Below are 13,256 nucleotides of genomic sequence, written 5' to 3' on the forward strand. Positions count from 1 at the left end.
TGAGCACCCAAATATCCTGGCATTGGTACAACACTCTTTTAATGGGCTCCCCAAAACAATCAGGAGAAAGGCAGCTCTGCAAGAACATTTTAACCAAATGACCTCTTCTACTTCATGTATTTCTATGCTCCTATTTTAAAACTGAGTGTCTCAAGCTGTTGCTTAGTGAACAGCATTTCTGCATGAAACCCTGCTATTTCTGCTGCTTCAAAGAGTTTTCAGGACAACACAGCTAGGTTTATGCTTTACTGCACAGAGACCTATTGGCATAGCTACAAAAACATGGGAATTACTAGCCATAATTAGGAGTCAGATCCTCTATAAATGCCAGTGGGGAAAGAGACCTGAGAAAAATCATTAGTAAATCACAGGGAAAATATGATGATCGTTCAGAACTAGTGTTCTAAAGTCAGATTTGGAAACTGCTCTGTACAGCTTGGTCACTGTAGAATGTCATTCATAATTTCTAGCTTACATGCTAATATATCATCTGTGATATTAAAAAAGTGCTCTGGAGACTCAAAGCTGTGAAGAATATTTACAGATAATAAAGTAATTGTTAACAGAGAAAATTGTACCTGGCTGAAACCTCAAACAGAATCAGCAGCTATCAGAAAGTAAAGCCTATTATAAATTATATTTTTCAGTCTATAGGGATTCTTTGCAGCTCTGAGAAGTTATTCTTCATGTTGCATTTTCCTTCCCATTAGTTCATGACATTGTCAAAGAAGGAGCAATGGGAAAGGTGCTTCCAGCAAACACTGCTTTGTAAGGTGTGCCAGGAACTGAGAGAAAGATCAAATGTACATCTTCTGGAAGGCTCCAACATGCAGACACAGTGAAGTCCCCCCTAAATACGGCAGCTATTGAACTGTGCCTGCACTGACTGCTCTGAAGCCCACCAGAATCAAAGACAATTTTGTTATTAAATTAATGCATTTTGGATCAAGCCTCAAGTAATCACATTGCATGCATTTCCTAATGTCCAATGGTAGACTCAAAGAAGTAGAGGGACCCATCACAAATATTTTTCCTAAAGCTGGTGAATAGATTTTTACCGTAACACTGTGATTGAGAAACTCTGAAGTTTAAAGAGATGTATCCTTTTTGGATCTGCTGCTACATCTGTTAAAGTTAATATCCTGGGTACAGTAAAGAAAACTGCATTTGGACATAGGAAAAAACTGCAAGGGAAAAACAGGGGGGGAAAATGTACATAAGTAATTAATATCTAGCAGAAGGGTCTAAGACACTTCCCTGGTGACTGTTTCTCCCTTTGTATAACACTGTGAGCCTAAGTTAGGGGTTGTGTGGCTTTCACAATCATCTGTAATTCATCTATTTGCACAGTTACATGTAAATCCCAGTTAAATTTGGATGTAAATTTCTTTGTGATCCTTGTAACAATCAGTTTCGTTTTTTCTGATTTATAAGATCCTCATTCAGGAGTGGTACTATCTCAGGTAGGGATGGCTGGCTGGGATGTTGGGTGTCAGATAAGTTGTTTCCAGTCCACATTTAGTGTATCCTTGCTGGCTGTGTGAGTTATAGCTCAGCTGTTGCCTTTCGGACTGTGAGGATTTGGGCTTATACTATCACAGCTAAGGTGGATCTGAAATCTGCTATGTTGTAACAGAGGATGAGTAAATAAAGAATCAAAAGAATCAAAAGCAATAGTGAATTAAAAATTTTTATGTTTCCTATTAAAACATTACCCATTAAATTCATCACTGCACCTTTTGACCCATATTCTCATTGGGTTTTTTTAATGCAGCGTTTGAGATACAATAAAGGATATTGCAGAAGAATATTAATATATCAAATCTCAAAACACTCTTGTGGAAACTCACATTATGATCAAACAGTGAAAAATGAAAATCTGATTCAAGAGAGATCAGATTTATGCACCATTTTTGCCTTAGCTCCATCACATCCAGGATGCCAGTGGTGCCTCACTTGCCCTCTAGGTAGTTACTTAGATACCACCTAAATCTTTAAATGGGAAAAACTGGTTGAAAATTATTCCAGAGCTGCAAGTATTTTTTAAAGCTATTTTTGTCTGTACTTTTGTTTCTTCAGAACTGAAAAAAATACTGAAATATCTGAGATACAACATGAGCTACAGGCTGGCAGAGCCAAAATCTGCTTCCTAATGAGGAGTCTGGCACTGAGTATGAGCACTGAAACCTCCAGCCATGGCACTATTAACACTGGTGGTGATGAACTGAAGCCTGGGGTATCAGCCTTGCCAATTCTGCCAATGTCTGGCCGACAGAGAGGCACAGTGAACTGCAAGCCAATTTGTACAGCAGTCTCATATTCAAGGTGTGGCCAAGTGATCAAAATTGTGGGCAGGAACCTGGGCATCCTGTGCCTCAGATATCCTCTGGGAAGTCTCCATAAGAAGGCATTTTCCTGATATGCGGATGTCTTGGTTTGCAAGTGAGCATCCTGCTCTTTTCCTAAAATAACACTTTAAAGCTAGGAGATTAAATTTATCCCTAAGCACTGTACTTCTGAATCCTGATGCTTAGAGTAACTTTACTCTCCCAAATCAAAGAAGGAAATTAATCTATATATCAAAAATCGTTTTGATTTTTGATATATAGATTAATTCAAATGCATTTACAAACACAGTTTGCAATCAAAAGAAGGCATGATAAATCAAAACCTAGTTTCTTTACAATCCTTTTCCACATATCAACCCAATATGCTTAGTATCTATAGCAGAAGATGATTCTCCCTAATTTTGCATCATTTTAACTTGATTACATTTTGCTTCACATCATCAGTACCATGTAGACCTAAGTCACTAATTAATTCTAATATTGCCAATTTTTAAAATATCCTCAGATTCTAAATCTTGCCTTCACTTTAGCACTCAGTTTCATTCCAAGGTAACATTTCCTTCTATGTTGCATTGAGATCACAAAAATGAAAAACTTAGTAAGGTATCCAGATTTGCTAAGCTTGAAGATAAGAATAAGAAGAGAATATCCAAACTTTTATAAGCAGCCAGAAACTAGTCCAAAGGGCAAAACTCTAGCACAGGCTACCATGAAAAGCGCCCAGCTCCAGGAACTTCACCCACAACCTGCAGAATGGCAGAAACAACCAAAATTTCTGCAAATTCATTTATGTCTGATATGAAAGACCTCTCAGACGTGCAAACATTCTTGGGTAGTGCCCAGGCTGCCTTTGACGACTCCTCTGGACGTGAGTTCACTTTCTGTTTACAAGGAGTGGCATAAGGTAATTTTGTCCATAACGCTATTAATAGCCAAAAAGCTATTACTGGAGGAACACTGGTGACAGCCGTAATGCCATCTAATTCCTTTATAAATTCTCAGGGCTTTCATCTACTGATAAAAAGAATTGCGTTAACAGCTTTTTTTTTTTTTTTTTTTTTTTTTTTTTTTTTTTTTTTTTTTTGGGTAAATCGCCTCTAGTGTGATTGTTTTGCGTCCTTCCCCGGCCGGGTGACAGCTCGGGCGGGGGCCCCGCGGCACCCCCGGCCCTTGGCTCGTTCAGCGGCGGGGCGGCGCAGCCGGTGCCGGTACGGGCCCCAGCGCCGGGAGCGCGCCGCTGGCACACGGGGCGGGGAATCCGCGGCCCGGCCTCTCCCGGCGCTGGCCCGAAGTTTAATCGGCGCTGCTGGGGGGCGGGGGGCAGTCCGGTGTCGGTGCCGGCCATGCGTGCTGTCCCGCGCCCCGCGGCCCGGCGCGGGCGGAGCGCAGCCCCCGCCGTGGTGCCCCGTGGCGGCCGCGGGGCGCGGGGGGCCGGCGCCCGGCGCTGAGCAGCTCCGCGGGTGCCATGTCCTCGCTGGTGAAGGAGGACCTGGCCAAGAGGCTGTTCGGGCCCCGGCGGCAGAGGCTGCACGAGTTCATCGAGGTGGAGGGCGCGGGCGCCCAGCGCTATTACCTGTGCGCCGCAGGTACGGGGCAGCCGCCGGGCGGGCCGGGCTCCGGGGTTCTGCGGGAGCGGGAGGGGGCTCGGAAGGCGAGGGAGCGGGGCCGGGGCTCAGCGCCCCCGGACCGGAGCGGGGCAGAGCCTCGTCCCGCCGAGCCGCTCCCCGGCACAGCGCGGAGCCCGGCTCGCTGCTCCCGCAGCCCCCGAGCACGGCGTTCTGTCCCGGTGTGAGGCACGCCGGCTCCGGGCTTGACACTAGCGCGGAAACACCGCATCTGCCCCGCGGCTGAGAGCCGTGCTCGGGCCGGGCAGCGCTGAGAGCGCCCGAACTGCTCTGGAAAGAGCGAACCCTTACAATAGTTCTAGTCACTTTTTCTACAGATTCTTTACTAGATTCTACAGATTCTTTCCAAATTCTACAGGTTTTTTCCTGCATTAACATTGCAGGAAACATTTGTAAATTTTCTGCACTATCCCTCGGCTTGGTCTAACGTCCCGCATATTGTTCTTATGCCACTTTGAACAAATTAAACTTGTGGTTTAAATAAATACACATTGGAGTTAGTAATTAGCATAAACTTCGACTAAAACAAGATTTTTACTTTGAGTAAAACAAGATTGCTTTAAGTGGTAATTATCTGGCTACTGTCTAAATTTCTTTTCAAGTAAATAATCTGTTTCGTAGAGGTTTCAGAAAAGCTGGTTGGTGTGGGATTTTTAAAATTATTATTTCAAACCACTGAAAAATAATAAAAAGAGATATGTTATCTGTAAGTAGTTAGGTTGAAGTGGGTGATTCTTTCAGTCTGTTTCCTCTTCAGGTTCCAAACACATATAATAGGTAGAAATAATGTGTGCTTGAGACATATATGGGATTGGCATCCAGTATTCTGTGTTCATTGTCTTTCTAAAAACCTGAAGTCCTTAGAATACATGAGCTGCTTTACTGATTATTGGAAACCTGAGCCAGCTATGTTCCCTGTACTCTTTTAATTTTGCTAGAACAGGCTTTGTATGTTAGAACTATAAAAGCAGTTTTAAGGAATTAATTCCTGCGTATCATAGGGCTTCTAAACATACAGAAATACCAATCTCATTCACAGTTTATGAAACTATCAGTAGAAGTATGATAAGTTTCATGTTGAGTTCTATAAGTAGTTCATTGTTGTGAAACTTCCAAAAAGGAGAATTAACATTATGCATCTTTAAAATCTTTCCTAAAAATTTCTTTTTCAGGTAGAGGAGAGCAAATCATTAAAGTAAGCCTCTAATCAGATTTACTGATTGGAAGTCTCTAAAGACATAAAGGAAAACTCACGTAGACTATTAAGAGTAGGATCTCTCCACTATCCAATATTACACTCTCTTAATATATTCAGGCACGGTTGAGTAAGTGGTGAGTAGAGTGGAAATCTGATTCTGAAAGATGGATTGCATCCAGCTGCCAGCCACTACTGTGTTCTGCTGTGATTCTGTAGGAGCAAAACACATTAGCTAAAATCTTATCCCTGCAATGCAACCTCTGTGTGTTTCTGTTGATTTCAAATTACCATAAAAAGAAATCAGTCAAACTACAGGCAAAACTTTCAGGTCTATGCCTTTTGAAATGTGTGTAACAACAGAATCCTGGTGTAGGTAACTGAGCAATCTTTTTTTGGTGCCATATGGCCAACACTATTTCCTTTCCCAACAGCAAGTCCCAGTTCTTGCATGCAGGTGACAGTGTCCTTTCACAAAACAGTTCATAAACCCCAGAAGAACATAGAGCTGAAATGCAGCCCCATTCAGGAGTTTTCACAACCCAGTATTGGTATACCCAACATGGAATGGTGGAGATAACATTTTTGTCCTACAGAGATACTGGAAAAGGTGTTTAGTCCACGAGAGGCTTTAAGAAATACTTTGTCCTCTATGAAGGTATTGCCATAGCTGTGCCCACCTCAAGCAAAGCTTTTAGAGCTTAATAGAGTGACATGGTAGATCTGAGCTCATGCTCTCCATGAAAAAAATTTCTTTGACTTTTTTAACTGAGTGTAAGATCAAACAGTATGTAAAATGCAGGAAAATATTTTTTTATCTCTTAACTGAAGATAGCACACCCAAGTTTCACCACTGTGTTCACTGTGCATAAGATCTGTGCTCTGTCTTTATGTCATAGGATTTCTGTTGTCGGAGGGGTGCAGCAGTGGCAGTGTGGGGATCGGGGGGGCCCTTGGACGTCCCTTTGTATTTTGGAGAGGACTTGGGGTTTGGGCTTGCTTCCTTTAGTTTTAACTCTGAGGGAGACAACATATTCCCTTACTAGCTGGCACACCAACAAACAAAATGGGTGAAACTGAAAGCATGAAGAGAACTTCCTAGGAATGATGTGCTAGATTTGCTTGCAAATGAAAACCATTGTCATTTCTCCATGGAAGATAACACAGTGGTGGTCTTTTGGTAAAAATGATTAAGTAACTATGATTGATAGGACCAAGGAAAAAAATTATTTGTATTTCCCAGGCAGGGAAGCTATAGGTTGAGAGAAATTATGATAAATATATATATTTTCCACTGTTTTTCTTTACAATGGAAAGAAGGAATATCTCTAACATATATACTTTGCTGTTATTTAATAATAATTTTCTTACAAGCAAGTGAGAATGAGAGATGTTTTAACAGGAAAAAGGTAAAACCAATGAAGTTTAAAAATGGGGTTTCAAAAATTCAGGCAGTATTTAGAAAGGAAAGCATTTTGCTCCTGTGTTCCTAGCCTTGTGCTGTGATGTCGAAATGTTCCTGCCAGATGTAGGTGACTTCTTGACCATAACTTGGGCTACCAGATAGCTTGGGATTGTGGCCTGCCCTGCAGCCATCAGCAGCTGGATGTGCAGGAGATTGTTCAGGCTCTGGTACCTTTCACACTCGTAATGGTCTGTTACAGAAATCCAGTCTCCTAGTCAGGCAATCAATTAATAATGGTAGTTATTGCAAAGAGCATCTTCGTGCTCTTTTTAATCTCATTTCCTGCCTAAGTTGGAAAACAGTAATTTCTGTTAATTTAGCACTGGACAACTGGAAGCTTTAAGAAAAAATTCATTGTTGATTTCATTTACATTCTATATAGGGAAATAAGAGTTATTTTGAAAAGTTATGGCTTCATAAGAGCACATTCTTCACAGAATGGAAAGTATAGCAGAAGTCATGTCAATGCAGAACCTTGGTAAAACAGGTTTTGCAATTTCCTAACTGCAGCACCCCAAAAAAGTCTCCTTCTTGAAGTAAGAAGGATAATGCAGACCCAGTGCCAGAATGAGGATTTCATTGCAGTGCTAGTGAATTCACATGAAAGGCTTTTGAACAAAAGACTCTTTCTTCACAGGGTGGGTAAGGTAAATGCTAAATCTGCTAAAATCTGACAGGTTTCTTAGACTAACAACATGGCACTGTTCCTACTACCTGGGCAAAATAAAGCTGTCAAGTCCAGTATAACCCCATACAGCCCTGCTGTCAGGGTTTAACTTTGGGAAATACTTGCTTGCATATTTAAACTCTTTTTTTCTTCTAGTAACTAAAAGTAAAGAAGTAGAAATATGTATGGTTAAACACTGGCGAGTGGACCGAGAGGAGAAATATGAAATAGTTGAAAAGTGGTTTCTGAAAGATCTGGAGATGATTGATGGAAAAGAAGCAGATACAGTAAGTGTCACATTCTGTATTATATACATAGAGAATAATTTTCTTGTTTTGCAATTTAGAATACAAGTATTAAAATGCAATTAAAATGCATTATCTGAAAAATAAAATTAAGTTACCAAGAAATTTTGGCTTTATTGCATTTGAGAGGCTCCACATCACATTTGCACTGTTGGAGAGGAAGAGGAAGGTGAACTTTTTTTGTTTGTTAGTTTATTATAATACCCTTATCTCGGGTTCAAATCTCAGGCAGAAGCTGGGTGTTTTCTAATTTGGTCATCATAACTGGTAATAAAAGTTCTCCATCTGCAGCTTCCAGTGTAAATTGCAGTTAATGTAATAGATTATAGGGTATATTTGAAAACAAAATTACATTAAAAATTTTAATGGAGACTTTCTTCTGAAGTGTTGTGCTAAAATATTCTTCAGAAATGATTCAGCCTTTTACAGCTGGGATGATCAAAATCTGTCTCATTTTTGATTAAAGAAAAGCTTAATTGAACCTCAAACTCATGGGGTAATTAACACTGCTATAAATATTCATAATAGGTATTCATATCCATAGAATTTAAAAGAATTTGTCTGCTGCTAGAATTAATTGTGTCAAAGAGCCAGAAAGCACAAAGAAGTACAACTCAGGCAGGAAGAGCAATCAATATTCTTCTTCTTCCACAGACACAGACAGTTATAGTCCCAGGCAAGTGCTTTTCATATACTGTGTTTTAGGCAACATAAAAACTGATTCAGTTCAAAACAAGACTGTACCAATAAAGTAGAGTGTACTGCTTGCAAAAACTTAGAAAGTTTTACTCAAAAAAAATTCCCAATGACAAAGAATTACAGCTGCTACTTTTTAAAGTTTTAAAATATCATTTAAGATGAATAGCAGAAGTATGTGGAGTCCTTTAGAGCCCATCATACTGAGAAAAAGCCCTGTAGGTAGCTAGGCAGAGAACAACAGATTGCAATTCTAACTCTGTAATGTGTGTAGTAATTTCATTCTCTCTCAAATTATTTTTTTTTAGGATAATCCATATTTTGATATGCATTTCCACAAAGTCTACAATATGGAAGCATATAGTTGTGCATCTAAATATACCTTTGCTCGAACACTGAACAAACTGAATGCCATGTACCTTAAGAAGGACTTCAAGATTGTGAACTTTGATGACACCTACCTAAATGATGATTCAATCTGGTCATCCAGCAATAGAGATTTCATAGTAGTTATGAGGGTTTGCTTCTATGCTTTCAACCTTTTATGTCTCTCCCTCTGTCGTTTCTCCTAAAGATGTATTTTCTAGCATTAAGGTGACTGGTTGACTTTCACTGACCAGCATTTCATAAACCACCTGATCAAAAAGTTAGTAGGTGATATGTAGTGTCTCCTTTTAATTTTACATGTAAGTAAAAAGTGGAGCATACTTTTTACATGAATAGTTGACAATTCATTTATACATATTAAGAGGTCCTCATTCTAGCAAATATACATACAAGAGACTGGAAATATAGAACCAGTAATTATCATGGTCAGTGGGGATTGCTTACGTAAGCAGAGCTCAGCATTTGCTTATATGCTGATGGAGGTATAAATTATCTTTCATTAATAGCTTGAAATACTTTTGCAGCATTAAGAGCATTGACAGTTAATATCTTGGAAATAGGAAAAAAGAAGTAATCAGTTGAGTTCTGTATGAGAATGATGTACATTTCCATTTCCAACTGTGCTGAAACACAGAACTCCCTTAAAGTGATCACACCTACATCCCTACAAGAATCCAGTTCTCATCCTGATGAATAGGAGTACTGCATTCAGGTACCATGGGACCAACTTTTCACCTATGCAGCTATATTGCTTTTCCCACAGAACATTTAGTATTCCCTCTGGTTATTTGTGATACTGACTTAGAAAATAAATGTTCTTAAGCATAATTGCTTTATTTGTCAGACCTTTGAGAACTTCTGTAACATTAATGTATCATTTCTTGCCCTTCATTACTTATGAGCAGCTGTGGTTAGGGAACAGAAATCGTCTCTGTCTCTAAACCAAAGGATAGAAAATGCTGTGTAAACAGTAGTTGTTGGCTACTAGAGTTACTTTGTAGGCAAGTGATAGAGTTTTCAAAATAGAATTATGAGAATTATTTTCACCAGTTTTTAGCTGAGTGTAAGCATATTCATGCACTACTTAAAGGCACGTTAGTACTTAGAGCTACAGTTACCATGGGATGGAGTCCATTTGAGGGGTTTGGAGCAGGTCTCAAAATTAAACAGCTTGTGATAGCAGTTTACTATGGTAGAAACAAAGGATAAGTGGCAGCAGTGTTGAGCAGAAGCTGAAGAGGAGCAATGTTAATGGTAAGAAGCATGATGTTCCTGCCCAGTGTCTGTCAGCTGAGTTAGCTGGCTGTCCATCCCATAGTAAATAAAAAAATGCCAACCGAAAGTAAGCTCCATTCAGAGAAGCTTCTGGTCAGAATGTCCTGCAGAAGAGAATCAGCTTTTTGCTTTGGCAGCCAAGGAAGGCCAGGAAGGCGGGCTGTGGTCTAAACTGGGTATGGAGCTGGAGCTGGGTGATGTCAGCTCCCAGCAGATCAGAGGCTGGCTCATGTCCTCTCTCAGCACCTGCCCCCCCTAACCTGGGAGAGCTGTGCAAGGCTACTCTGCTGTACTGTGGCTTGGACTTTGTCTTTCATGTGAACTCCCATCTTTGAAAACATCTATGTAAATGTACTTTGGATTCGAAATTGAAATAGCATCAAGTAAGTGAGAATATATTTGAAAAACCTGTAAAAGGTACAGCTTTCTACTTTTGCCATGTTGTCCTATTGTGTGTACATAGGAAAGCCCATACCTTTGATAAGTTAATATTTGGATGTTAGATATTTATTCTAGGCATATATTGCAAATTACATTGGTTCTAACACAGATCTTAGTAATTATTACTGTACAGGAAGACAGCTGTGAGGGCAGTTTACATGGGTAACATAAATCCTCTGGCATTTGTAAGGACTTAGGTCTTAAATTTGCCACCTAAATACAGTTAGAGAGAAGGAATGTAATTTTAGTGTTTGTTTGCACAATACAGTTGGTCTTTTGAGAACGTCTTTGGGATAATCCAGTGCAAGTAAATGTATTGTGACATTTGATTATTAGCTACAAGAAGTATTTGCCCAACATCCAGGTTCCACAAAACCATCTTATATAGAAAGTATAATTCATGCTACTGCTACCTATGATATGTTGTCTTGTTAGAATTGTGTATTGATTGTTGAGGTCACAATGTTTTCCACAATATTTACAAATTCTTTGCTTAATAGGCACAAGGAAATGTTTTCTGGGTGGAAAAGCTTTCATCATTCATCTTGTAATTGTAATAAAAAACATAGAACTCTAAAAATGAGCACTTCAGAGCATTCTTTTGAAATAAAGTACATGTGTACCTAATTCTTGCCCAGTAATTGTCTGTATCATTTTAGAAACTGATAATAGATAAGCCGTTGCTATAACGTTCAACCATATTTAATGGACTTTCATTGGTAGTTATATAATACAAGAACATTTTTGTTCTTGTATTATATAAACATGTAATGGGCTATATTGGAAGACACAAACCTGCATTTTACGTGGAAGAATATGCACTTAGAATCTCTCTGGCATTTCTTCTGTCTGATAATGTAGTATTTCAGAGATTCTTAACTGAGCAGTGTGACTGAACAAAAAGAATGCAAAACCCCAGGACATTGTCTATGTCAATTATTTCAGTTACTATCAAAAGGAAGAGTACTTTAAAAGATCTATGTGGACCTAATCTAGGCACTCCTTACTTTCACACAGCTCTCTATGAGCTATCAGCTACCAAGACTCTGTAATTGCCTGTCTGTGCTGTGGGAAGTCTGAGGGACACTATCACTTTGTGGTGAGCATAGCACAGCTGCACCACAGGACACAGAGAGTATGGTAAATTATGAATGGAAAAGACCCAACAGGCTAAATAGCCCATCTTTCAGTTAATGCGGAATTATTTCCTACATCACATTTCCTGACCTTAGATAAATGGAATGTAGTTTGAAATAAAGTATCTGGGGATTCATCTAGTTCTCCTGGAAGAATTCTCCAAAACTGACTAGGAAGAAACTTACAGGAGGAAAGGATTAACACAAATGCATCTGTAGCATTCCTATAAAATGTTTCAACTATGTGATGGAATGATTGCATGAGATTGGGGATATAATGCAGATTTTCTTCAGAAGACAGGAGTAGCTATTAGCCAAGTCTGCTCCAGAGAGATGAAAATACATGGTAGCCTGAAAATGAGGAGTGATCATAAGCAAACAGAAATTCATGCTCACATAACAGGCAGAAAGAGAACAGAGGCTGTCATGGAAGACAGGTGATTTCTTTCTATATATTTTTAAACATTTAAAATATATTTTTAAACACTTAAACCAACTTCAGAATTAAGAATACAGGGAAACCTCTGACAATAGAATTTATTTACAGCAGTAATACTCCTCTCCTGTGAGTTTATTTTTTGTGGATAACTAGTATTTTCTTGCATCCTAAATTAAGCAAATACAGATCAGTGCAGAATTTTAAAAAACATTTTGGTAGTGAAACAGGGAGCATGTTCTGGACTGTGCCTTCTAGGTTATTTCTCATACTTCTCCTTTTTGAGGTCATAGGTATGCTAACATACCTCTTTCCAACACAAGCCTATATTGCTTTCCCTGCCATCTATCCATTTCCCAATGCTTTCAGTCACTTTCAGCATAGAAATCTTTTTTCTAGTAAAGTGAGTGATTGTATTTTGTAGTTTTTAATATATATTTTATGGATATTTTTTCATGACTTAAAGTCCGTATTGGAAGATCAAACACCCTTTCTAAAGAGCATCTGTGAAAAGCTGAAGTGGGAGGGGAGAGGACGGCACTGTGAATCTTGGTAGATGATCTCTTGTCAGTTTTAATGTGTAAACCCATTTTAGCAGTAAAAAGTGCATTTTAGTGTGGTTTCCTTTTTCTTTTAGCATAATTAAAGCTCAAAGATAGGAAATTAGAGTGTTCTGCCTAATAACAACAGTTTTATGAAACTTTGTCCAGTATTTTATGGCTGCCTTGTCCGGTTTTTATAGAGCTAGACAGAGACAGTTACATTTTGTGGCTGAATTAAGAAATTACCAAACTATAACTTCTATTTAACCATGGCCCTCATGAATGATATATTATAGAATTATACAGCATGGTTTTTGTAAGTCAGAAAATAAAAGTACATTCAGCAAGATTTAATTGGTCAGTCATATTTAATCACAGAATATTTGGGGAAGGGACACGCAAGGATTATCAAATCCAGCTCTTAAGTGAATTGCCCATATGGGGCTCAGACCTACAACATTGGTGATGTTAGCACCATGCTGTAATCAACTGAGCTCATCTCAATTAATGCTTTTGATCAAGTGGAAATATGACACAGGAAATACAGAAACACAGTTCTACACATTAGAAATCCACATACTGGCAATTTAGAACAATTCCTTGGAAAGGATGTTTTCTGTTCTTTATTGGTCATGGCCTCACAAATACATTTTATCAGCTACACACTAGAATGAATAAATCATATACAATTTAATCTGGAATGATTTCAGTCTATCCTTAACTCTGCACTCCATTATA

General features: G+C 39.1%; 1 protein-coding gene across 1 annotated transcript; it reads left to right on the plus strand.

The window, feature by feature from the left end:
• Positions 1 to 3,719: 3,719 nt before the first annotated feature.
• Positions 3,720 to 10,984, plus strand: EXOC1L (exocyst complex component 1 like). Its single transcript, XM_059470579.1, has 3 exons — positions 3,720 to 3,934; positions 7,457 to 7,587; positions 8,610 to 10,984. Exons 1-3 carry the CDS (start codon positions 3,814 to 3,816, stop codon positions 8,871 to 8,873), a joined length of 516 nt encoding a protein of 171 aa, XP_059326562.1. The 5' UTR covers positions 3,720 to 3,813; the 3' UTR covers positions 8,874 to 10,984.
• Positions 10,985 to 13,256: the final 2,272 nt, after the last annotated feature.

The sequence above is a fragment of the Ammospiza nelsoni genome, chromosome 4 (assembly GCF_027579445.1).
Source record: "Ammospiza nelsoni isolate bAmmNel1 chromosome 4, bAmmNel1.pri, whole genome shotgun sequence".
NCBI classification, from domain to species: Eukaryota; Metazoa; Chordata; class Aves; order Passeriformes; family Passerellidae; genus Ammospiza; species Ammospiza nelsoni.

Coding starts and splice junctions, on each gene's coding strand:
- EXOC1L (XM_059470579.1), top strand. CDS start 3,814: ATGTCCTCGCTGGTGAAGGAGGACCTGGCCAAGAGGCTGTTCGGGCCC. Junction 3,935..7,456: donor CTATTACCTGTGCGCCGCAG/GTACGGGGCAGC, acceptor TTTTTCTTCTAG/TAACTAAAAGTAAAGAAGTA. Junction 7,588..8,609: donor ATGGAAAAGAAGCAGATACA/GTAAGTGTCACA, acceptor ATTTTTTTTTAG/GATAATCCATATTTTGATAT.